The 23,220-nt window shown below is 38.6% G+C and overlaps 1 protein-coding gene and 1 long non-coding RNA gene across 6 annotated transcripts in view; one reads left to right on the top strand and one right to left on the bottom strand.

Moving 5' to 3' along the window:
• Positions 1-23,220, bottom strand: part of anks1b (ankyrin repeat and sterile alpha motif domain containing 1B) — a 258,313-nt gene that overhangs the window by 175,436 nt on the left and 59,657 nt on the right. For all 5 annotated transcript variants that reach the window (XR_003936737.1, XM_030148434.1, XM_030148435.1 and 2 more), the window contains exons 2-3: positions 10,093-10,173; positions 5,441-5,597 (exon numbers count right to left, since the gene is read on the bottom strand). Coding sequence is in view for 4 of the 5 variants with exons in the window: in XM_030148434.1 (XP_030004294.1) it covers positions 5,441-5,597; positions 10,093-10,173 (238 nt within the window). In the remaining variant the exon portion in view is untranslated. The remainder of the gene's footprint in view (positions 1-5,440; positions 5,598-10,092; positions 10,174-23,220) is intronic.
• LOC115429182 (uncharacterized) lies at positions 1,354-21,339 on the top strand. Its single transcript, XR_003936739.1, has 3 exons — positions 1,354-1,502; positions 20,661-20,665; positions 21,328-21,339. It is a non-coding gene; the product is annotated as an uncharacterized LOC115429182 (long non-coding RNA).

Genomic DNA, 23,220 nt, shown 5'->3' with positions numbered 1-23,220 from the left:
CCCCACCCCCGATCACCACCAAAATTTAATCATTTCTTCCTTATCCCATTTCCAACAAACCCTGAAAATTTCATCCAAATCTGTCCATAACTTTTGAGTTATGTTGCACACTAACGGACAGACAAACAAACAAACAAACAAACCCTGGCAAAAACATAACCTCCTTGGCGGAGGTAATTAGGCTTGTATTTATCAGAGTTTGTGCATGTAGAGATTTTAATAAAGATCCTTGTGATGACTGAATGAACAGTGGAAGGCAGGGCAGGTGGTCCTCCACGCTTTAACTGCACACACAGTCACATTACAGGATGTTGCGCCACTCAGCAACTTGTTCATTATATCTGAAAATGCTGATGTAGCTTCATGAAAGCCGTTATCTCATTATTACTCTTGTCTTTATCTGCACTGCTGTGGTGAAGAGAGCTGATAACATTAGCAGTCCCAGGCCTTTAAACTAGCTGCTGCAACTGTGTCATCTTAGTTGAGATGTAGCGTATTTAAGGTGCTCAGTCACTCCATCACGCTAATCATTTCAGTTCATTACAGTTCAATACAGGCAAGAAATGTCAAGGGACATTAGGGCCCCTGAATAAGCAATAAAGATCTAACTTACTCGTAAGAGGTGCCATAACTGCAGCTGCCCTCTCACTATAGGTTAAAATATGAAAAACAAACACATATTTTGATTGCTCTTACAATCTGAATTTCCTATGATTGAAGATAAAATGTCAATAGTAAGTTTAATAAATGGCAATGGCTACTGCCACAGTACTGTGGCACGAAATATCGGTTTGTCTATTGCCACAGAGCCAATCAAATGTTAGCATCTGTACTAGAGCCAATCATGGATACTGTTACATGAACTCATTAGCCTCTTGTTGCAACAGTACTGTGGTGATATATGGCGTATACCTCAGTGCATTCTTTTGTGCATTTTGCTACCACAGTACTGTGGCAATTGATAGAAGAAACAACAAATTAGTGATAATATATAGTAAAAAATAGGAATTATTGTTGAAATGCTCTATATGTTGTTTTATGGTGTTCTTTGCTCTGTGCAGTCAGTGAATTGAGGCTAGAGAAGGTGGGCGGAGCTACATGTTAGATGCAGCAGTGGGCCGTGTTACTTCTCAGTTCTGTGTCAGTTCTGTGTATTGAGTGCTGTACTCCAAATTCTGCACTGTGAATGTTGCCCCAGTGGCTGATTTATATTAGTGTTGGATTTACCTACCGGAGCCCTTGGGAATCGGACCAGAAACTTCTGAGATGCTGTCCAAAGCCTTACCTATAGAACTAAACCTCCTCTGTCTTCAGGTCCGACCTATTTGTTATCTGATTGCCTTGGTACTTTTCGAGATATGACGTTTACATTTAAGCTTCAGGGTTAATTAAGATTAAAGTGTATATTGTGTTGTGAAGTATGACCGTAATGCACAGTATGTTTTGTAAACAAAGGAAGCAGTCCTGCTGAGCAGGAATATGATCAATTCGGAGAAGGATATGTATGTATACGTATGAATACTATTCATCAAAACCTGGGCAAATTGCTCATATGAGGAAATACAGTCACCACGTTTCATGTTGTTTGCCTGCATGTTGAAACTGAAAGTGTGAATAGGCATACAAACCAGCGTTACTGCCACAGTACTGTGGCAGAGGCACAAGTTACCAGTCTGTGGCAATAGCCACTTCGTTACTAAGTATATATAAAAATCCAAAAGCTAAAAAACGAAATCCTTATAGATGCCTTTGAAGTGATGACGTGAATTGAAGTAGCACTTCATGAGTCAATCTGAGTGGGAAAGAGTGATCACAACAACTCCTGCGTTCTGAAAACATGCTTTTGACCTTGGAAGTTTAGTGCAAGTCTTGAGTAAACAAGCAATCTTTCACTATCCATCACTGTCTTTTTCACTCACACATACACATACAAACACACACAGTTTGTATAGCCATCTTATTCAGTGAGACAGCCTCCACTTCTCTCATACACACTCTTGCCTGTTTCTATAATAAACAAAAACAGCTCTGAATAGAAGCTACAGGGACCAATTAGGCAGTCAACAGTGGGCTGGAACTGGTTTACAGCCAACTAATAATATCCACTAACCTCCAATAATCCTCCGCTGGATGCGATGTAGATCTGGCCCACCTACACACTTCCATAATCTCTCCTTCTGTCAATCTCTGCCTGTTTCTGCTCTCAGGACCTTTCAGACTCATTATAGTTTCCTCCAGCATCCTATTCCACCCTCTCCTGTCACCATTTGCTACCTTCAGTACAAAGGTGACCAAAAATGTTTTGTTTTGTTGCCTTATGATCTCCCAGGTGCAACAAAAGAGCAAAATTGAAACAAAGAATGTGTCCCAATAAAAGTCAGCTGCACACCCAGATATACAGATATGCACACACTCGACCTCTGACACGAGTAATGGTGTGTGTGGGCAGGGTAATATCATTGAGTATGGGTTAACGTGCAGCCAGTGGCTTGCTACTATAAGTCTCCATGATGGGTGTGCACTTGTGTGCAACTCAGTATATCACCCTGACTAATGCTGGGCCTGGTCTCTACAGCAGGCAGACGGACAGCTGGAAAATATGGAGCTTAGGCATCGTAAACACACAAACACTTCATAAATTCTGCTCTCAGCGTTATGCCTGCAATTTGATATGTGATAAGTGTACCTTAAAGCTGCGGTGCCTGATAGTTCTTTGGCATTGCTGAACAAAAAATTCCATCGTTACCTTTCAGTGTATGGTAACCTACCTGGTCTGAGAGGCAACAAGAATTCTACCAACTTCTGTGGAGCCTGTTTTTGAGGTGTACCCCATGATTTTGGATAGTCACAAGTGTGGATACGTCACAACTACAAACAGATGTGACTCAGAGGCTTAGAAAAGTGTTTGGGAAGGTGTGTATTTCATTTTCCCCCTTATTTCAGCTCCTGTAGCTTTAATACTGACAACAAAAGCTGCTGTACAAGTACAGTTCTGTAAAACATGAAGGCATAGGCTTCACAATTTCAAAGTGTGACTATACCAGTATTCTGTAAAGTTATGAGGTAAATGAAAATATAGCAAAATTTCAAGCAGCAAAAATAGAGACTGCACCTTTAAAAATGTCAAAGAGCAGCAGTGTTGACTGAGGCGTCTTTCAGAGTTGCTGTGTTTGTGTGCAACAGTGTGACAGAAAGCTATGGTATGCTAATGGTGAGTTCTGTAGCCCAGTATAGGCAACAATATTTACTATGCAGGAAGGAAACCTCTGAAAACAGAAGATCTAAAAACAGTCATCACCAGACTGTTGATAAACAAGGCTCACAGAAAGACCAAGGAGGATGAGCAGTATAATTAGACGATGTACAACTTAGGTGTTTACAAAGAGTTCACTGTATAAAGTGTATAAGTATAACGTGTTAGAGGTTCATTTTTCCATTTGCTTCACAGACACCACTGTGAGTCTATAGAGGATTCTAAAATATCAGAATATTAAAGTCTTATATAATATAATGTCCTCAATCCCCAAATGTAAACACTTCATCAAAATTACTGCGAGGATTAATTGCATTTTTTAACTCAAGTAACATTTTTCCCCTTTCATAATCAATCACTGCTAAAGGTGGCTTAATTAATGAATGCATGTTTTAGCATAATACATTTTTTCATTTCATTTCCCAAGAACTATAATAAACTAGTTGGATATTTGCAACAAAATGCTGAATAGGAGCTTAACTTGTCTGTCCTCCAACACATTAACACAGGTAAGAAACTATTTTTCTGTGGGATTGCTGGAAGTTATTCTGGGAAATCATTAAAAAAAAATTATAGAAAACACAAATACCAAAAATGAAACACTTGACCGGTAGCATTTTTATTATTCTTTGGAGAAATACAATAAAAGTTCAGGAGCCCACACACACACAGACACATTGACTTTGCTCTGAAGTCAGCATATACTGTAGTTTCTTCTCCATCAGCACCTTCTCCTCAGTTTGTGTCCACGCTCACTGCACTTCAGCCCGCTCAGCTCTACTAATCATTGATGAGTTAAAAAAAAAAAGAAAATGACTTGTGCTCAGTTGCTGACAAACCTCTTCATTGCAGGGGCAAGGGACACCATTTATCACAGCAAACAATTAGGCTCTAACAACTCTCAGAGGAAAACGATTTGGCTAATGGTGACATGGGGAAATGTGCTTATTAAGCAGAGTAGATAACGCTCCAATAGCCTCCATGGATGGGGGGCGTGACCACACTGCCATCAGGAATATAAAATTTTAAAAATTAAAAGGGAATCTTGGCCATCAACACTTGGTGTGCATTAATACTTAAATGCAGAGCATCACCGAGCCGTGACATCATCGATATGCTGCAAGCACAGAGAGAAAGCAGAGGAGCGAGGGAGAAGAAGAAGGTCATTTTTGTTGATGAGAAATGACAGCAGTGGCAGGCTGGATGCTCCCAGAGCTAAAACGCTCACCCTGCTGTCAGCGAGGGAACGATGAAAACTGTGAAAGATCTGCTATGTTGGAAAGGTGCCATAATGAAACAACCTGTGGCAGTGCTGGTTTACATGCCCCAGGACGTACAAATCTACTTCAATTCAGAAGAGAGGTAAGGCCTTTATGGAACACTTCTAATGTTTATTCTGACACAATTAAAACTAGCTGTTATGTTGGTGAGGTCCTGGACTTTTGAGGGGGGACTTATAGGTCTTGTTCTTTTTCTACATGTTTGAAAAACTGGCAAAATGATTATTTCCTGATCAGACTGAAGCAGAAAGTGTCATTCCTTTAAACTACTTAAAAAATATGGCCTGTGAGATACTTAAATTAGGCAAAATTTCCACAATTACCATCCAGAATATTGTATTTCTTGAAATTTCTTCATCTACTCCTGGGTATGTTTTTGAGCAGCAGAAACTCTAACCTATGACACAAGGCTTTGGCCAATTACAGGTGTTTTCAGACAGGTAGAGGGGTCGAACACATGGTGTGAAAAGGTGTAAAAACTGAACACTGTTCACATTCAGTCAGATGCAACACTGCTGTTCTACTCTGTGACTCAACACAGAAGCTTAGGAGAGTGTCTTTCCTATTCCACAGACATTATGTCATCTCTATTTATATTTAGCTATTTAACTAGGACCGAGGGCAGAAAGCTGCAGAATGGAAGGAGGCATTTGTAGCATTTCCACACTTGATTTCTTGATGAAATGAACATTTGCCTTCTTGACTAAAGATGAGCCTCCTGTATTGCAAAGCTTATCTGTAACTGTGGAGTATTTATCAGAAAGACTGTTTACCAAAAGAGGATAAAAGTTGGTTTAAGAAGAGACATTATTTAGGTCTAATATCATGTCAAATTCAGCTTTCACCTATAAGGTTTTTTTAAGTACAGTTCATAAGGGGATCGTGATGGTGGGTTTACTATGCTTACCTGTTGGTTGACTCGACAGTGCGAGGGGCCATGGTGAATGAGGATGCGAACAATGTCCACATCTCCCCGCCAGGCGGCAAGGTGGAGCGGGAAGCAACCTTTGCTGTCAGCCACATTTGTGGACGCCTCAAACTGGAGAAGCTTCAGTACCACCTCCCTAAGAGACAGACATAGAGTACACATACAGATCCATAAACCAGCAGTTAGAAACAGGGGAAAGGGAGGAAACAAGGAGAGCTGAAATAAATCCATATTATAGCATGCTCTTCATTTTTAACCACTTACAACAAAATACATTTGGTGTGCAGTTTTTCTGTTTGCACAATTAATAATTTGTCTTTTAACTGAAGAACAACCTGAAATGTTAATGTAATGCAAATGCCTGAACAGGTAATTTCCTCTGGAATCCACACTCTGAATTTTGCAGCATTTTATCTTTGTTAAACATAATGTTTTCATATAGTATGGGTTTAAAATCACCTTATAGACCAGCTGTGCAAAATGCAGGAGTGTAATTTATTCTATTAATTTATTTTTTTCTTGCATTATACTATGGTGTTTTTACTGAAGAATAAAGACCACAGAGAGTGGATGTAATTTAACCAGACAGAAACCTCACACAATATAATCTGCACATGTACAAGTAGAAAAGTCCAAATAAATCAAGTTTAGTCTGCTTCAATAACTGCTTTCAAATCGTCTTTCCAGTGACTATTTATTTACATCACAGACATATGTGTTATTTAGTGCACACTGACTTTACTTACCTGTACTGGTTATTTTTCTGACTACTTTATTTTCCTTCCATAACTATGTAACAAGACCTGCAGCCTTAATGAGAGCATGCAGCCACATGATCTGACTGGCAACAAGTTTGTGGTTACTAGAAACACCTCTTGTATTCTGAGGCAGATTTGGGGCACTGAGGGATTTAAAGTCTTGCTGTTGTTAATGATCATACACAAGGCCGAGGCAGGGGAAAACAGGGAACTCAACTGGTGAAGATCAAGAGCTCAGACAATTCAGACTTTTCCAGTGAAGTATTACCCATTACACAACAAGATGAAGAGATATATGACAGAGCAGCAGCTTGAATTAAAAATCAATTTAGCTGCTGCTGAGAAGTGATGTCAGTGATACCATTTAATATTGCGAATCTCCAGCTGAAGTTGTCACCTTTGACTAAAGAGTAAAGGTGAAGTGATTTATTAGCATGCAAAATGTCAGGGGGGAACACAGAGGCAAGAGAAGGGCAAACCCTCTCCTAGGAGAAATGTAAGAACTGCACTGAGATGCTTAATGAATTACTTTGTTAATATTTAATAATGTATAGGCAGCTGTGTAGCAAAATCACACTGGGAGTATCTCAGGGTCAAATATGAAGTCATTTAACTTAATAATTGGCTTCATCAGCAGCCATCACCTCAAGGACTTATAATAGTAAAAATAATTTCATGATGAGGAAAAACTGGACATAAAACCAACCAAAAAAAGAATTCAAGGTGAGCCAACAGGTTTCTGAATAGATGTTCTTCAATATATTTTACCTGCTGTTGTGACAGTATTGACAGTGGGAAACAACAATTATAAAGACTAGCCACATCACAACAGTACAGGCAACACAAGACAAGTCACAGATAGTGAACAAAAACCCAGATATTTATGTGTATGTGTGCATATATAGACATCTGTTGGACATATATTAGGTCAATATAAATCGCAGACAGAATGTGGAAGTGAATGGTTGTTCATCTGTATACATTAGCCATACGATGAACTGGAGACACATTCAGGGATAGGCTCCAGCATCCCCACAATTGTTCTGCAGGTAATCAGTTCAGAAAATGAATGAATAAATAATATTCAACAATGATAAAGGAAAGGAAAAAAGACAGATGTTGGGTTATGGGTCATAGTAAGGGACACTGGGAGAGTGAAAGGGTGAAATTTGCATGTATGTGCCTGTTGAATGTGTCTGTTTATTTAACCAGGTAAGTTAGTCGAGAACTGATTCTCATTTTCAATAACGACCTGGACATATAGAGACTAACAACCAAATTAACCTACTCGTGCATGTCTTTGGATGGTGGAAGCCGGAGTACCCAAAAAGAAGCCACACAAACACAGGGAGAACATGCAAACTCCACACAGAACGGTTGGAATTGAACTCAGGACCTTCTTGCTGTGAGATAACAGTGCTAACCACTGCCCCACTGTGCTGCCCCCTACCCATCTGTTGGGTTGGTCCTCGGTTAAAGAGGAAAAGAAAAAAAGAATGGCTGCTTCTCTACTTTCCCACCTCATGTTAATTCAGTCCTCTGCAGCTTTTTGTTGTCGGCCTAATTTTCATACTGAGACTATGTTTTTCTCTCTCCCCTCTCCTGTCCAATTGAGCTAAAGAAGGAAATCCACATAATTGCCCCCAAAACACAGTACTAATCCTTCAGTTCCGCCAAACTGGGATAGCGGTCAGGCTTGCAGCTAATCCACACAGTGTAACGGATTTCTCTGCAGGCCCAGGTGAAGAAAAAGGGCTGCATTTCAGTTCTATGCAGATACAGACACATAAAACATGCACACTATTATTACTACATTACTGTAACTATTATTTACAGCTTTGTTCACAGTAATGTGGTATAACCCTGGAACCATGCTAACATGAATGGGTAAAAGACCAGTTTTAATGGTTTGGCTTGTCATTTTATCTTAAAATGACATGATGTGAATAAGCCAATGACCTTTGGTTCAATTAAACTTAAAAAAAAAAAAAAAATCATCAATTTCATGTCTCCTGAGGATCCAAATTTGCAAATTAATAACATGAATTACCATAACAGCTATATTTTTCACTCTTTAATCATAAGAACTACATAAGTACATCAACATTTTCATCTTGTTGCATCTTTGATGTTTTTGTCTTGTTAGTTCTTTTATTTCTGGCTTTGTCTGTACAACTGGAGCCTCTCATCTAAATCTGTTCTAAACTTGTTCAGAGAACACTGTTCCTCTATTTCATTCCTGAAAATGAATTCACATATCATAGGCCTGTTATGTATTTTTTCTGACAAATCGTGACCCAATAAAACATACATAGTTCTGCAACACATTTTGGGTCTCAGCCCTTAAGTTTAAGAAAGGCAACATTATATTACTCAGTCTATAGCATCAAGAAGGAGGAGGTGGAGAAAAACAAGATGGGAAAGATAATTCCAATGCCACCTTGCTGGAAATAGCCAGACTGCTAACAAGCAAACATGCTGCCAAATAATACCAAGTAAAATCAGTTGCTTACTAAATGTTACCACTTTCTATAGCGTGTCAAGCCAGTATGAGCAGGTTAGCGGTCAAACCATTTAATCCCATATTAATTAAGCCATAAAGACCCAGTGCTACTTCTGGCAGTTTTCAAATGAATTTTTATCAATATTTAACCTTTCTTAAGTGATTTATCACAAATCATTGTAATATTATCCTCTCTACTTCGCATTTTTTTCAGTGAAAATTATGTATTGTCCTATATTTAATTTACTGAACATGCAGATGTTCATCAATGCTAAGATTAAAGTTGAGGGTTATTATATCAGAGAACAGAGAAAACTGAAGAAAAAGTTACTTTTTTAACAAAATATATCATTAACTGAACATAAGACACATGTGTCCATCCACTGTCATTGATTCAACTCCATTGGATTTACTGATGATCAATGTTTTAGAAGATGGCAGTGTTTCCACATTCACTACAAAGCCTCTGAATGTCCAAATGGGTCATATCTGATGACTATGAAAACTGCATTTTACATCAATTATTTACATGCATTGATAGGATTAGTGGATCAACAGGTATTAAACATTTTATAACAGTTAATGGTTTTGGTTGCCAGTGGCTGCTTGGGTCTTTATGGGTTAAAGCTAACAAGAGCTCCACCAGAGAAATCCTTTCAGAGAGTTGTTAGTTCTTTCCTAAATCCTCCCTATTGTAGAGTTGTCTGTCAAGACAATATCCTTTCTATTCCATAAACAGCTGAAAAATGTCCAAGTGTTCAAGTCTGCAGTTGAGTGAGCTGTCCATCACTCCTGTCCATCGGTTCCCAGACAGCAGGCATCACATTGTTCTATAAGGCCTAAAATCTTATTGACCAAGAAGAACCACTAGAACACTTATTAGAGGGTCTAAATAAACTAACTGACTCCTTGAAAACATGTGTTGCAATCATTGAACCTTGTTTTGGACTTAAGGTATCTGGCATGGAAGCCCTTTCACTTTAGTGTTGTATAAGAGTAAGTCAATAGAGTCAATAGAAAATCTTAATAAATGATAGGCATTTTGGTAAGTGAGTGTTATGTATCAACATTCTTTTCTGCGATGTTATCCAGTAGATTAAATAATTTGTTGATTAATTGAATTAATCCAAAAGCATCAGTAATGAAACAGATCACTGGATTCAGCTCTGCCAAGACGTACAAATAAACAAAAAAATTCCCAGGGGAATATGCAGTTCATAGTACTGGCCACTAGCAGGACATTGTATGAAATCTCTGATAAAAGCACCCATTTATGAAACAAAAAAGTCATAAATGCAGGTACTAGGCAGGCAAAATAAAACAATCTTATGTAAAAACAACCTCAGACACAAACTATTGGGTTCTCCTACCTGTGTCCATTGAGCGAGGCATGATGTAACGGTGTGTATCCTGAGCTGTCTGTGCAGTTGACATTCAGGCCCTTCCACATGCTGGGGAGAAACACAGATACATCACGATTAACCCTCAGAGTCACATGCTTCAGTACACATTTCATCCCTTCAGACTGCAAGCAAAAGAGGCCCAAATCTGAATTTTTCTTTTTGCTGAGATGCAGATTAGATCTTTTCTCTGTATGAACTGCACAAATCATACAGAAGCTGATAGTTGTACGTCTGATTTGGACCACTTCCATCTGTGATCCAAAGGCAGATACACATGCCTGATCTTTATCTAATCCAACTTTAGTTTAAAAACTGTCAATTCAGAGCTGATGTGAGTTCAAATATTCATTCAGTTCACTCAAACACTATAAAGAAGTTCAGATCTACAGCAGCAAAATGCAACATACACATAAACACAGGAGTAATATTAAGAGGTTAAAAAGGTTAAGGGTTAACTTATTAACTTATTATCTCTGTGGGGAAACTCAGTCTCTGCATTTTAATTGTCTAAATACACACACAGTGCCTAGTATTAGCATTAGCAATTAGCATATTAGGAGCAGTGAGCTGTCATGGATGGTGCTTGAGGACCAACTCCAAATCTTCATAAGTACCATGGTCCGAGGCACCGACATTAGAATGAACCTATATGTACGTTTTTAATCATAATTTATATTAATAAAAATCATATGCAGTAAAATATCTCATTTAATATGAAACACTCACAGGTACCAGATCATCAATATATGTCAACCCTGTGATGAAGTGGTGAGACATCAAGGATGTACCCTGCCTTCACCCGATGGCAGTGGGGACAGACTCCAACCTCCCCGTGCCCCTCTTAAGGACTATGCAGTTCAAAAAATGAATGAATGAATGACAGGGACCACTTTACTGTACAATGACTAATTTTCTTTGAGTACTCCAAGTGCATTTGAGTGATATAACCTGAATAACTTTTGTTTGTAGTAGATAGGTATCCAAAGTGTGTTTTTGTGCTTTTACTGAAGTAAACATTATCAATACTTTTTCCACCAGTGCGTTAATGTTTAACTTTCAGACTGAGACCACTTCATAATGGAATCTGATACTGGCCACATTTTAAAAAGCAATGTAAACAGTCAAACAAAAACAGATTTGAATCATAAATCTGAGCTGAGCATTACAGCTGGCAGTGTGAACAGCCAAAACCACATCTATCTGGAATGAGATGTGTACAGTTTGGTAACACCAGATTCTGATACTCAACACATGATCTGCTGTGTTTAAGTGTTTGTGAATTGTCACTGGCAGAGCAATACAAACACACACAGACTGATACAGTTTAATATATTAATTCGATCCCTTTATGGGTGTATTCACACCTGAAAAGTTCTTTGGTCCACTTATTTGATTCCGATCGAATGCGGACTTTATTTTGTTCATTTGGGTCGGATCACATTCTCATTACACTTTTTGCTAGTGGATCAAAATGTGTAAATAGAAGCACGCATGTGATGAACTGCGCTGGCATTGGACAGAAAAGTCAGGGGCGGGGTGAATCAGAGGCAGCCAGTGTTGATGAAAACAAACATGGAGTTATCAGTTTCTGAATATGTATTCTATTTTTACAGACACAAATTTACAAAAATAATGTTAACTGTTAAGAAAAGCTCATTCGGAGCCAGTTTTGTAATATGGGCTTCTGACCAAATGTCAATGAGACATTCAATTTCCTCATTGCTCCACATCTGTCCACGGCTCATGGCTGCTGCTATTAGCTCTGACTACCCGTGGACCTCGAGTATTTCCAGTGGCTACGGTGGCTCATCAAGCAAAAAAAGGCTAAAGATTCCTTGGTTTATTTCAGCTCGAGGCAGGTTATTTTCTCACCAGAAGTGAACTTGCCCAGAGTCAGTTTGGAAGACCGAGACCACCTCCTCTAGGAGGTCTCGGTCTGCTTATTTAATTCGAATCAAAGTTTGCATGTTTTTATTCACACCTAAAAAAAACTCTGGACTTTCCAGGGAAACGAACTCTGGTCCGTTTTAAACGGACCAAACGAAGTAGGTGTGAATACACCCTAAGAGTCCATTACCTCTCCCCAGCATTGCACCTGCTCTGTTTCAGATCCAGCTACTGACGCACAACATTCAGCCAATCAGGACGGAAGGAGAAAGGTGCCAATTGTGCACAGGTCGAGGGGGAGTGTGGTGACTTCATGGAAAAAAAGCTGGCAAAGACCAAACTCATTCAGTTTAATAAGATTTGCTCACTAGGATGTAAATATATTAATCTACTGACACAAAAATCAATCGCTGCTGTAAATTAATTGATTTGTTAATTGGTCCCTCTAACAGTAGGAGATAAGGCTGTAAACCGGAATGTACAGGTTTACTGAGGAGATTAAAGAGGCCAGAATTGCTATTTCCTGCAGCGGGCTGCTCACTTTGTGTAAAATGCTCATTTTTGTTTCATCAGTTGTTTCTCCACAAAGAGGAATCTGGTTATAATGCATTTAGCTCCCAAGGCAAGACGCAAAATGTCTCATTCGGGGTGAGAGTCTGCAGAGTTTAAGTCCTATTTCATCATATTGGCAAATAAAGAAAGTGAGTGAGGTCAACGCTTGCACCAGTAAAAGGCTGAGCATGCAAATAAAACCACAAAATCTGAATCTCATCAGCGCAGACAGCTACGCACATATTCACACACAATATACACATAGAGGGAAATGTGCATACAGTGTATTACACTCATAGAGCCCAGGGTTTTCCCAGGGCTGTAATTATATGACCTCTCCTTTTCACATGAACTCCTCCAAGCATGTCAGGGAGAAGTACTAATTAGATGAATTCCAGCTCTGGGCCAAAAAGCTGAAGACGTAAGTGACTGTGTTACCTTTTTATATTATTTAAGATGATGCTGTGCAGTAGTTTCAAACATTTCCTCAGAGTACTGTATCTGAACCATTTCCTTCTGCTAAGTTACATTAGTCATTTGTATTTGTTTATGTTTCCATTAGTATGAAAATTAAAAAGAAAAAATAAATGCTGTTTCATTATAACTTTTACATATTTCTTTTATTACACGCATTGAGTCTGTTGGAGAATTTATATTTCTAAATAAATTATGTCTATATTTATGTTAATAACTGAATTCCAGTTTGACTTTTCTGCTCTTTACTGCTGTGTCCTGAGGTAATCTTTTCCTTTGGAGACAAAAGCCGCTGGCTAAATTCTGCGTTTATGGAGGCAGCAGAACACTCATTGGCTTTGACAAACGTCAACACAATGATCAAGGTCAGTGCTATTATATACTGGAATTGAACTGAATTAGAATTAACAGTAATATCACACACATACTCTATACCCATTCAACTAAGAGTATGTCAATAAAGAAAATGAGGTCCACTGCAGAAATAAAAAAAACAATGCACATCTTATTATTGTGATTTAAAAATCAACTTAATGATGACAGTAAAACTAGCAAAAACCAGGTTCATAAAATTACCCAAAGGGAATCACTGTAAGCCTGCTGTAGCTGTCTCATCAAACACCACTCAGAAATGAAAACAGAAAAAGTGCACACAATTGCACCGAGGGCAGAGAGGCGCCACAAGCTGACTCTATTGGGTCAGCTGATCTGTGTGAGTGTGTGTGTGTGTCCATATCGATCGTACTGACCCCTTTCACTGCTAACCTACAGAGCCAGAGGGATGGCTTGATAAAAAGAGCAGATTGATAGAGAATGAGGCCAGAGATGGAGTGAATGGAGGAACCTGACAGAAAAATAAAATGTGTCAGCTGCTCTAGAAATCTACTAGTCAACTCCAAAAAATGAACATTTCCTTAAACTATTTATATCTTATGCTATTGTTACTTCACACATTCTCTTTTGTATTACAGCATTATTGTAAAAAAAAAAAAAAAAAAAAAAAACTTGAGTAGAACAGAAACAAATTCGAGGATTGGGTGAATCAAGCCTGTAATTATGGTCTTAACTGTGGTGTTTGAGTGTGTAAGTGAAATATTCTGTCAACAATCTTCTGCTAACTATGTGATGGCAGATGAAATTTTTATAAATCATGTGGTTTCAGTTACTCCACCCAGACAGCATGCTAAATGAAGAGATCCTTTATTATGTTGACCCTTTATCACTCTGTAAAAAATGTTATTATTACAATTAGGATTGCACAATTTTGGCCAAAAATAAAATCCAGATTTTTTTCCTGTAAAAACTCGATTTTCGATTTTGATTTCAGGCTGGTGGTGGCGTTTCAGCCGGCATGTTGTTTTTGTGTGCAGCCCGCAATGCAACGCACTGCTCCCACTCTGGCGTGTGATGAAGTTTGAGGTGCTGAAATAAGTTGATTGTGCTGCTGTCTTTGACTGATACCGCCTTCAGGTTGAGTTTGCAGTGAGGAATGGTTTGGTCTTCATCAGAAACTTAGAAGCCCTACCAATTCCACACAACCAACTTGCTTTTGCTATTTTTAGCCACACACTTCTCACTCTCCTTGGCAAACTGCATTTTTGTACTGGTGTGTGGAGACCAAAGACTGTGGAGACCACTCTCACAGATAAGGCCCCCACAGAGTCAGGCGTACTTGACTCTGCATACTCGCAGACCCAAAGCGGACGTTCGCCGGACACGTCTACACAAAGCTCAATTTTTACGACCATGCGGACTCCGTGTACACGTACTCGGTGTCACACAATATAATTTTTATATAATTATATAAATAAAATTTGATTGATTGAGTGATTTAATTGGTTTTCCCCTGTAAGTCGCTTTGGAAAAAAGCGTCTGCCAAATGCGTAAACATAAACATAAACATAAACAATAGACTGCTTGGCGGGGAGTCTTCATATTGACCTGTTTTAAATGTGACACCGAGCTGATACGACTTGATTGGTACGCTTGACTACTATCAAACGTCCACGGACAGTGTTCGCAGAGTCATCGCCGCTCACAGTACATGCACACAGTACACCCAACTCTGTGGGAGCTTTTAGGAGGAGCCTACAGTAGCGCAGAGGTGCGTGGCCTGTAGACACAAGAGAGATGAAATTTGATTTGACAATTACCCTTATTTCAATTTAAAATCGATTAATCATGCAGCCCTAATTACAATATAAAAGACAGATCGAATGCTTCATTTCTACTCTGTGTCTCTTATTGAAGGCCTCATTATTATCATTGCACTATATGGATGGAGACACGACTAATGTTCCATAAACTCCCCTAAGCTGTTTTCTATACCTAACAGCTGAATAACAGTGACCTTGAACACACACACACACACACACACACACACACACACACACACACACACACACACACTTATACACTAGTGCTGTTGCCTTCAACAGCTGATCTGTTCACAGATTCATTAAATCCTGCCATACAAAGAGTCTTTCATGTGAGCAGCTCTTTGCACAATCTAAGCAATCCACCTCTCCCACACACCAATAAACACACCGCATTAATGCACAAATACAGCTGCTATGCCCCAACGCACATAGCCTTCATAAAAAAAAAACCCTGCACAAACAAATATCTATGACCACTCTTTAGGGGATTGTGGAAATGTTCACAGTGTGTCTGAGCTCAACTATGACAGCCTGAGGTGTTGTGTTTTCTCTAAACACTCCATGACACTGTTGCACATTCTGGAGTTACGTATGTGTGTTGAGTGACACCAGAAATGAGTGTCACAAGTGAGAACTTTAACACATAGAAAAAATATTTTGCATGGATACTTGTCTCTATATATAAAAGACAAATAAAATGGCTTAACCCTCTAAGGCCTACACAGCATCTACTGACCTAAGATGTTTAATACCTTCTGAACCACTGAGCCTGTCAATACCTTTAAAAGATTTACATAAAATGCCGTTTCTCAGCTTTTCAATGGCATTAGATATTTCTTGCTTGGGCATTCAGAGACTCTATAGTGAACATGGAAACTGTCATCTTCTGCAGCTAACCAGAGCTAAAACTGACATAGCTAATGGGAAGTTCAGCAGCTTAACACACAGCAGGAAGACATAGAGATATTCTCCTTTTGCCCTTCGAGTACATTTCAGAGCTTATACTTTTACTTTTACTTCAGTAAAAAAAAATGTCAAGTGATCACTGAAGACACAGAGCAAGTCCTCTCAACATGAGATAAAACTTGAACTTATTGAATCCACCTAATAAGACCCGTTTTCTTATCACAGCTGTTCAGTCACTCTGTTCAGCATATTCTCAGTCCTCCATTGTTTTATGTGCTCTCTGAAAGAGGGTAGAGCCAGTCAGTAGAGTTTAAATAGAATTAGTGGGTAACCTGAGATTAGATAATGGAGGAGAGGTGCTGCTGCAGGAATGCAGTGTCTTGGCCGATTAGTCACATATGCAGACGACATACTACTCAATTAACCTCAGGATCAGCAGCAGAGGAAAGGAAAACTCTGGTTAGAGATGCTGTCTCAGCCTCTTTGTGAATGTGTGTTTTCTTTAACTTTGTCTTTTTGTTCAGCAACACTAAGTACTAATAAAATCAAACTTTCTGCCAGTGTGTCAGAGATGTCCATATTAGATCCTCAACAGTTACTTTCTCTCTTATTGTCTTAACAACTGAAAGCCTATGGTAAGATCCCACAGCCTTATTTCTTTAATGAAGAACTTAAAGGTAAAGGGGTCAAACACCATGAAAGGCCTCGCAGCAGGCAAAGCATTGCTGCCCTCTGTTTGAACCCTTCTTCAGTTACAGTCTGACAGCTTTTCTTTAACTCTAAATCACTCAAAACAGCAGCACAGCATATTGAGGACTGTCCTGACATTATATAACATTGCTAAAAATAAAACCTGCTTCAACTGTATTCAAAATATACATCACAACTTGCATTTCATTTTATTTCTATAGATGGCAGCAGGTATCATTTTGTGTCAGTATGGTGCTCAAATTTTTTTTATCTGTGAACCTTATCGGCAACATTTCATGAGAGCAGCTCAAAGAGGATGTGGTGAGAGCAAAATTAGTCTGTACACTCACATTCAAGTACACCTATGAGCACAACTACACATGCATGTATTTTTCATTGACACAACATGAGATTAATGCCAAAGCTGTACTGTATGCATTCCATCTACAAGAGCATTACCTCAAGTGATTTAAAAGTGAATTAAAATAAAGTGTTGCTCATTAAACAGGTGCAAAATTATTTCCTAGCTCTTTAGAAGTGTCATTTCCGATCAGTCACACCAAAGGAAGACAAGTAATGTCTTTCAAGTAGTAAAAGAATCTCATTTTAGATGCAAACTTTTCATTTGGCTCATTCAGTATAAAAGCCTACGTTTGCTGGTTCTTGCCATGGATATTAATGGTAGTGTCATGTTGCAGGGAAATTCAGGGCACATCAAAGCAGAGCATTGTCTTCAAAGGAACAGGAATGGAGGAAATTGGGAAAACCTTTGTAGTCCTGGATTCATTTTAGATGAAACTTTTGTTGTGGGGGTCTGAGTCAACTCCAGCCTGTTGAAATTCATGCCACCTTGTGAAGTGAAAATCAAAGGCCTGTTGACAGAACTCAACAACAGTAATAACTTCAGGGGAAATCAAAAAGGGAAGCAATATGATGTGAGGTGTGTTCGCTATCAGAGAGGACATCGACAGACAGGAAGTGCACTTGGTTCATATCCTGTTTTGAGCAAGAAGCAGAAGAGATACCACTGATTAAGTGGAGAGCTCTCCTAACTGATATGACCTATAACAACACTAGAACACACAGACACACACACACTCTCTCCAGAGTCTTTGATGTTTAAGCCCCAACTCCTTTTCCATCGACACAGTCCATCCTCCATGATCCCCTTTACACTCTAATGCCTCAAGGAGGTGTGTAGGTATGGATAAGGTTTATACCGCAGCTATGTGTGTTTGTTTGTGTCATTGGTGCGATAGGTGAACTCAGCTGAACTGCAGACAATTATGGAGTTCAGAGTGTTGGGAGTCTCAAAAGGCCAATTACATATCTACAGTGAGAAGAGAGAGCCAATCACCCCCCCCCCCCCCCTCTGACTTTCACTTTTTTCCTCCTTTTTGTTTTTAACCTCTGCTGAGCCTCTTTGGTCCCATAATCTGCAAACAATATGTTGCATGCATTTGTAGATATATATGTAGTAGTCTTGAACAAACTGCAAATACAGATAGAGGGAGAGAGCAGCAGGAAGCGACTACTTCAAAGACCACCACAGAAACAACTGACTGTGTGCTCATGTATGACAAACCAGCCACTTCAAAGAGTGCTCATGCTATAAATGTGCCTGAGGCACATACATAATGCACACAAGTACATCTTTCCCTGTATGCATCCTGCCATGGTATGAACTAAAACCTGCTGCTGATGTTGGATTTTTAAGACCAGTGCAGGTACTGTTTATGGTTTAAAAAAGAGGAAAAGGAAGAGGGTTGCTTTGCATGTACCCATGATCTTATGTTGTATTCTACAAAGAAAAACCTCCTTTACTCTGTTAGTAACACAAATAGCAAAACACAAATTATCTTTTAAAGAATGACAGACATACACCAGAAATTAACTGTAAAATGTAAATCAAATGCATCTTTCTATGAGGCTCACCCCCTATGGAAAGTTTTGTCAGCTGATGACACATTATATATTATTATATTATTTATTAAATATAAGTAGTATAAATTATATTGTATATTCATCTGTACTGTTCACACTACATACATATGTATATTGCCTACAGAGTTTCATTACTTACTATTATTATCTTTATTATACTAGCCAAGTGGCCTCTGTGTGCGTACATACATGTGTGTCCAGGGATTCACGCAAAATCCGGAAAGAGCTGACTGCTGCAGTTTGTCATACTTATGTATTTTTGGTCAAGGAACAGGCTAGCAAAAACAGCAAGTTGATAAGACCAATATTTTGGTAAATATTAGTAATTTTTTTATACAGTAACCTTACAATCACATTACTATACCCACAACGCTTTAGTGTTGACTGCTGGAAAAACGTGGTACAGTATACACAAATACACAACAGCATAAAAACTACCACATCTAGAACCCGTGGATCCCCATGGGTCAACGCTCTAGTTACTGTTGTTATTATTATTTTTACTATCTATATGTATGCACATTTCTTCTTTATTCTGTTGCTGCCTTGGCCAGTGAATTTCCCCGTTGCGGTATCAATAAAGTCTAATCTAATCTAATATAGTCAATACAACAATCAGGCTTTTTACACACACACACCAATGTATACTGATGAATATGTAATTAGTATCTGTTTTTGTCTTGTCGTGTTGTCATATCTTTCACATGTTTGGTTATGTTTTCAACAGCAACCACTTGTCTGCCTTGTCCCACTGGCTTGTTTTATGTCTGTTTTGTCCCTCTGTCTTGTCTCGTCCTGTCCCTGTACACTTTGGGCTATATGAGCCCTCCCTCTATGTATATGTATACAAGCAAATAATGGATGAAGATATGAACATAAAGTTGGAGATTGTTACTTAAACACAATCTGTAATTAAAAATAAAGTTGTCCTCCGAAGAGGGGTGGTGGTGGCAAGTTTAGGAAAAAAAACAAAAAAACAAAAAAACAATCAGGCTTTATTGTGAACAGAGTATTTCAGTTACACATATGAACATGCTTGAGGATTTTTTCAGGTTACCCTGGGACTTCCACCATAGCAGAGATCTTATTTTCACCTCAAACTCCCATGACATCATGAAAAGAAAATCCCATTCACACAACTCAAGTACACAGCTCGACAGGCAACCCTGCTCTGAGGCATTTTCTCTGTCTCCACTTCACCTTCCTTACAGATCTGCCACTACTCTACTCTACTGCTCCTTTTTAGACAAATTACAGTAACAAGTAAATCAAAATGTTCCTCTTGTAACACTTAAAGTCAATATGTAACAATATGTATTAATTTTATGCACAGAAAGGAGCTATTATTACAGCATCAGAAAAAACTACAGAAGGCTTCAATATTTAAAATAATCAATGGGCAACAGATTCCTTTCATTTTCCTAGTTTTGCAAAACACACAACAGTGCAATTAATTATGAGACTTAAAAGCTGCAGTCCTGTCTCTGATCCTTTGCCTCCTCATCAGCTTATGGCAAATCCCTACTTTGCTGAATTCATTCTAGCAAAATTGTCTCATATGTTTTTGCATATTTTGCAAACAGCTCTTGTCTACAAAACTCCTCGTTAGCAATTTTGTTCATTTGAATAAGCTGTAGTATTCCCCAGTGTGGCACTCCGTCCAGCTTGCAAATTAGGCCAATTGCTGCCAAAAAACATAAACAGCAAAAGAAAAAAGGGAAGTTTTAGGTGGTGTTTTCCCATTAGTGGGCTATTGATTACATATAATAACCATTGGTATCCATGAAAGGCCCTGCTTGTACAGGTTATGCTGTTGTGGATGTAAAGTTGAGGAGGCTGTAGATGGAAACAAAAAGTGAAGAGACATGTGAGCAACAATTTGGGAGCATCATCATGACTCAAAGAAAAGCAGCGTTAATGTAGGACATGTAGCAAAGAATCATTAGATATGCAGAGAGGCCACTCATGCTCTCAGCATAAATGCATGATAAATACTCAGGGTGTTTTTATATAAATATGCAGGAAGTCCAGTCAGGCCGACAGTCAGTGAAAAATGCCCTCAAAGGAACAAACATCAGCTGACATGCTCAATAGGTCAAGAGGCCATGAATCCATCACAGGAAGTAATTTGCCAGTGGGTCAAAGTGACCTCTGATCTGCAGCAGAACATGGAGGTTTTCTGTTGAGGGGGCAGTGGGTGAAGCTGACCCCACTCTTTTACCCCCACTCACCAATAATTAAAACAAGGCACATGCAATCGATGGTTGTGACACACCCCTCTGGGATTTAGCAAGTCCATTGATGAAGTCTGATCATTGATCATTTGTCCTGGGGGGTTGCTTTCTGAGTAGGGCAGAGGGAACCTCAGGGAATACACAAGTACGTACAATGAGCCAAAGTCAAATACTAAAATGTAAAAATACATTTTTGCTTTTTGTTATGGGCTGTGAGTTTAAGATTGGTTCATGTAAAGGAATTCAACAATTTAAGGCCCACTGTTGAATCCAGATCCAGGTCAGTGTGATCAGGAGTGCCTGCAGTAATAAATGAGTGAGTCAGGCCTCCACATGGTAGAGTAGAAAACCATCAGATGTACGTGTTTCAAACCCATTTGTTATTGGACTGAACACACATGCTTTACTGTGGCATCAAGATAAACAGAGACAGAGCTAGACAATACTGCAAACGCCTTTACATTAAACCTGCAGGAGGTGGAAGTCAGAGAAAAATCTGTCATTTCTGCCCAAAACAAAAAATGTATGATGCTGATGTTGTATGATGGAGTTAAATCTGATGATATCTCTAGCGCCATCACATGTTTAACCCATAACAGCCTACAACTATTTTTGTATCAACTACCAAATGACTTTTTCCTCCACATTTAACTTTTCTTAAACTATTTATCACCATTTATCATAATATTACCCTCCACATTCTACATTTCTCAGTGAAAATCAGATGTTTTCATTTATTTAATGTACTGATCATGTAACTGTGGATAAATGGTCAGAATTAATCCAAAGGTTATTATATTAAAACAAAAAAAAGGAGAAATAATGACCCACGGCAAAGTAGATCATTAATTGGACTTAAAAATGAGCATCTACACCACATCTGATGATGCTGCTGAGAAAAGCTGTGAAACTGCATGCCAACTGAATTATTACAGTGCAATGATAGTGTTAGTGTTTCAAAACTTATTAAATATTTTAGGTCAGTATTATGGTTTTATCTAATTAGGTGTTTGAGGGTCTCATTAATTCACAGTTCACTTGAATTATAGTCAGCGACAGCAAAAAATTTGAAACTCCTCAAACATATTTGACATTTTTCTTACATTTCAGAGACAACACAAACCCACTGTCCTCCAGGCCTAAACAGTTGATCACCACATCACAATAATGAACAACAGCATTCAACACTTAATTCTGTATCGCAACACAGTTCTGATCATAGACTCAGGTTAATTTTTTTAAGATCATAATGTGGTTTCAAATGATTGAATTATTTTGCCAAATTGAATTAATGTACAGTGAGGCAGTAATTTTATCGATATAAACCCCTTTAGGCTGACCTTCATTCACAAGGTTTCTCACATTATCCCTTATTTATCGAGGTCAAATTAGGAACAAATGTAATATGAAAATCACAGGAGATGCAACTTTTCAATAAAGGTAAAATGTGTCACAACCATCATCATCATCACCAGGAAAAATTCCCATTCCCATTAAAAAGCTAATTTTACAGTATTTGTCAAAATAATCACATGATTTTTCCCATTTCAGTCAGCCTGAATCTGAACTAATTCAGTAGAAGAAATACAAAATTCCTGTCACGCAGCAAGATGAAGAGAAGAGGAAGAGAATATAAAAACTGCATTAAGATAGTCAGACAGCCAGATGATACAAACATCTGAAGGCAGCTGAACACACTTTCCACTTACTAGCACGCAGCTTCATCAGAGCAGGCCTTTTATTTCCAAGTTTTAAACAATCAGGCACTTTGTCTCTCAGCCCACCTCCTTAAATAGAGATGGAAACATCCCTCCTCTGTCCTGAGCTGACTCTTCATACTTTATCTGAATATAGATTCACATCAGACTGGCAGCCTAGTCTTAAAAAGAAGCAGTGATTTTATATAGAAAACACCCCGCTGACCTCTCCAGAATTAGATTTTTGGAGTTTGGCTGGACATCTATAAACCCAGGGAGACCTCCGGGCTTAATCCCAACCTTAAAAGAAAGTTCACTTTTGATGAGACAGTGTAAAAGGAATCCTAATGCCAGCATCTTCACATTAAAACCTGCAAAAGTTGAAATACTTTTTTACTCTTTGAAACATCTACCATCAGGTTAGACAGCAGGGAAAATAATACCTCCTTTATTCTAGCATCATATACACAGATCAGCCATAACATTATGACCACAGACAGGAGTAAGTAGTAATAACATCAATTATTTCATTACAGTGGTACCTTTCACTGG

The sequence above is a fragment of the Sphaeramia orbicularis genome, chromosome 12, assembly GCF_902148855.1.
Source record: "Sphaeramia orbicularis chromosome 12, fSphaOr1.1, whole genome shotgun sequence".
Taxonomy (NCBI): domain Eukaryota; kingdom Metazoa; phylum Chordata; class Actinopteri; order Kurtiformes; family Apogonidae; genus Sphaeramia; species Sphaeramia orbicularis.
Note: the sequence above shows the minus strand (reverse complement) of the source record. Positions and strands in the feature narration are given on the sequence as shown.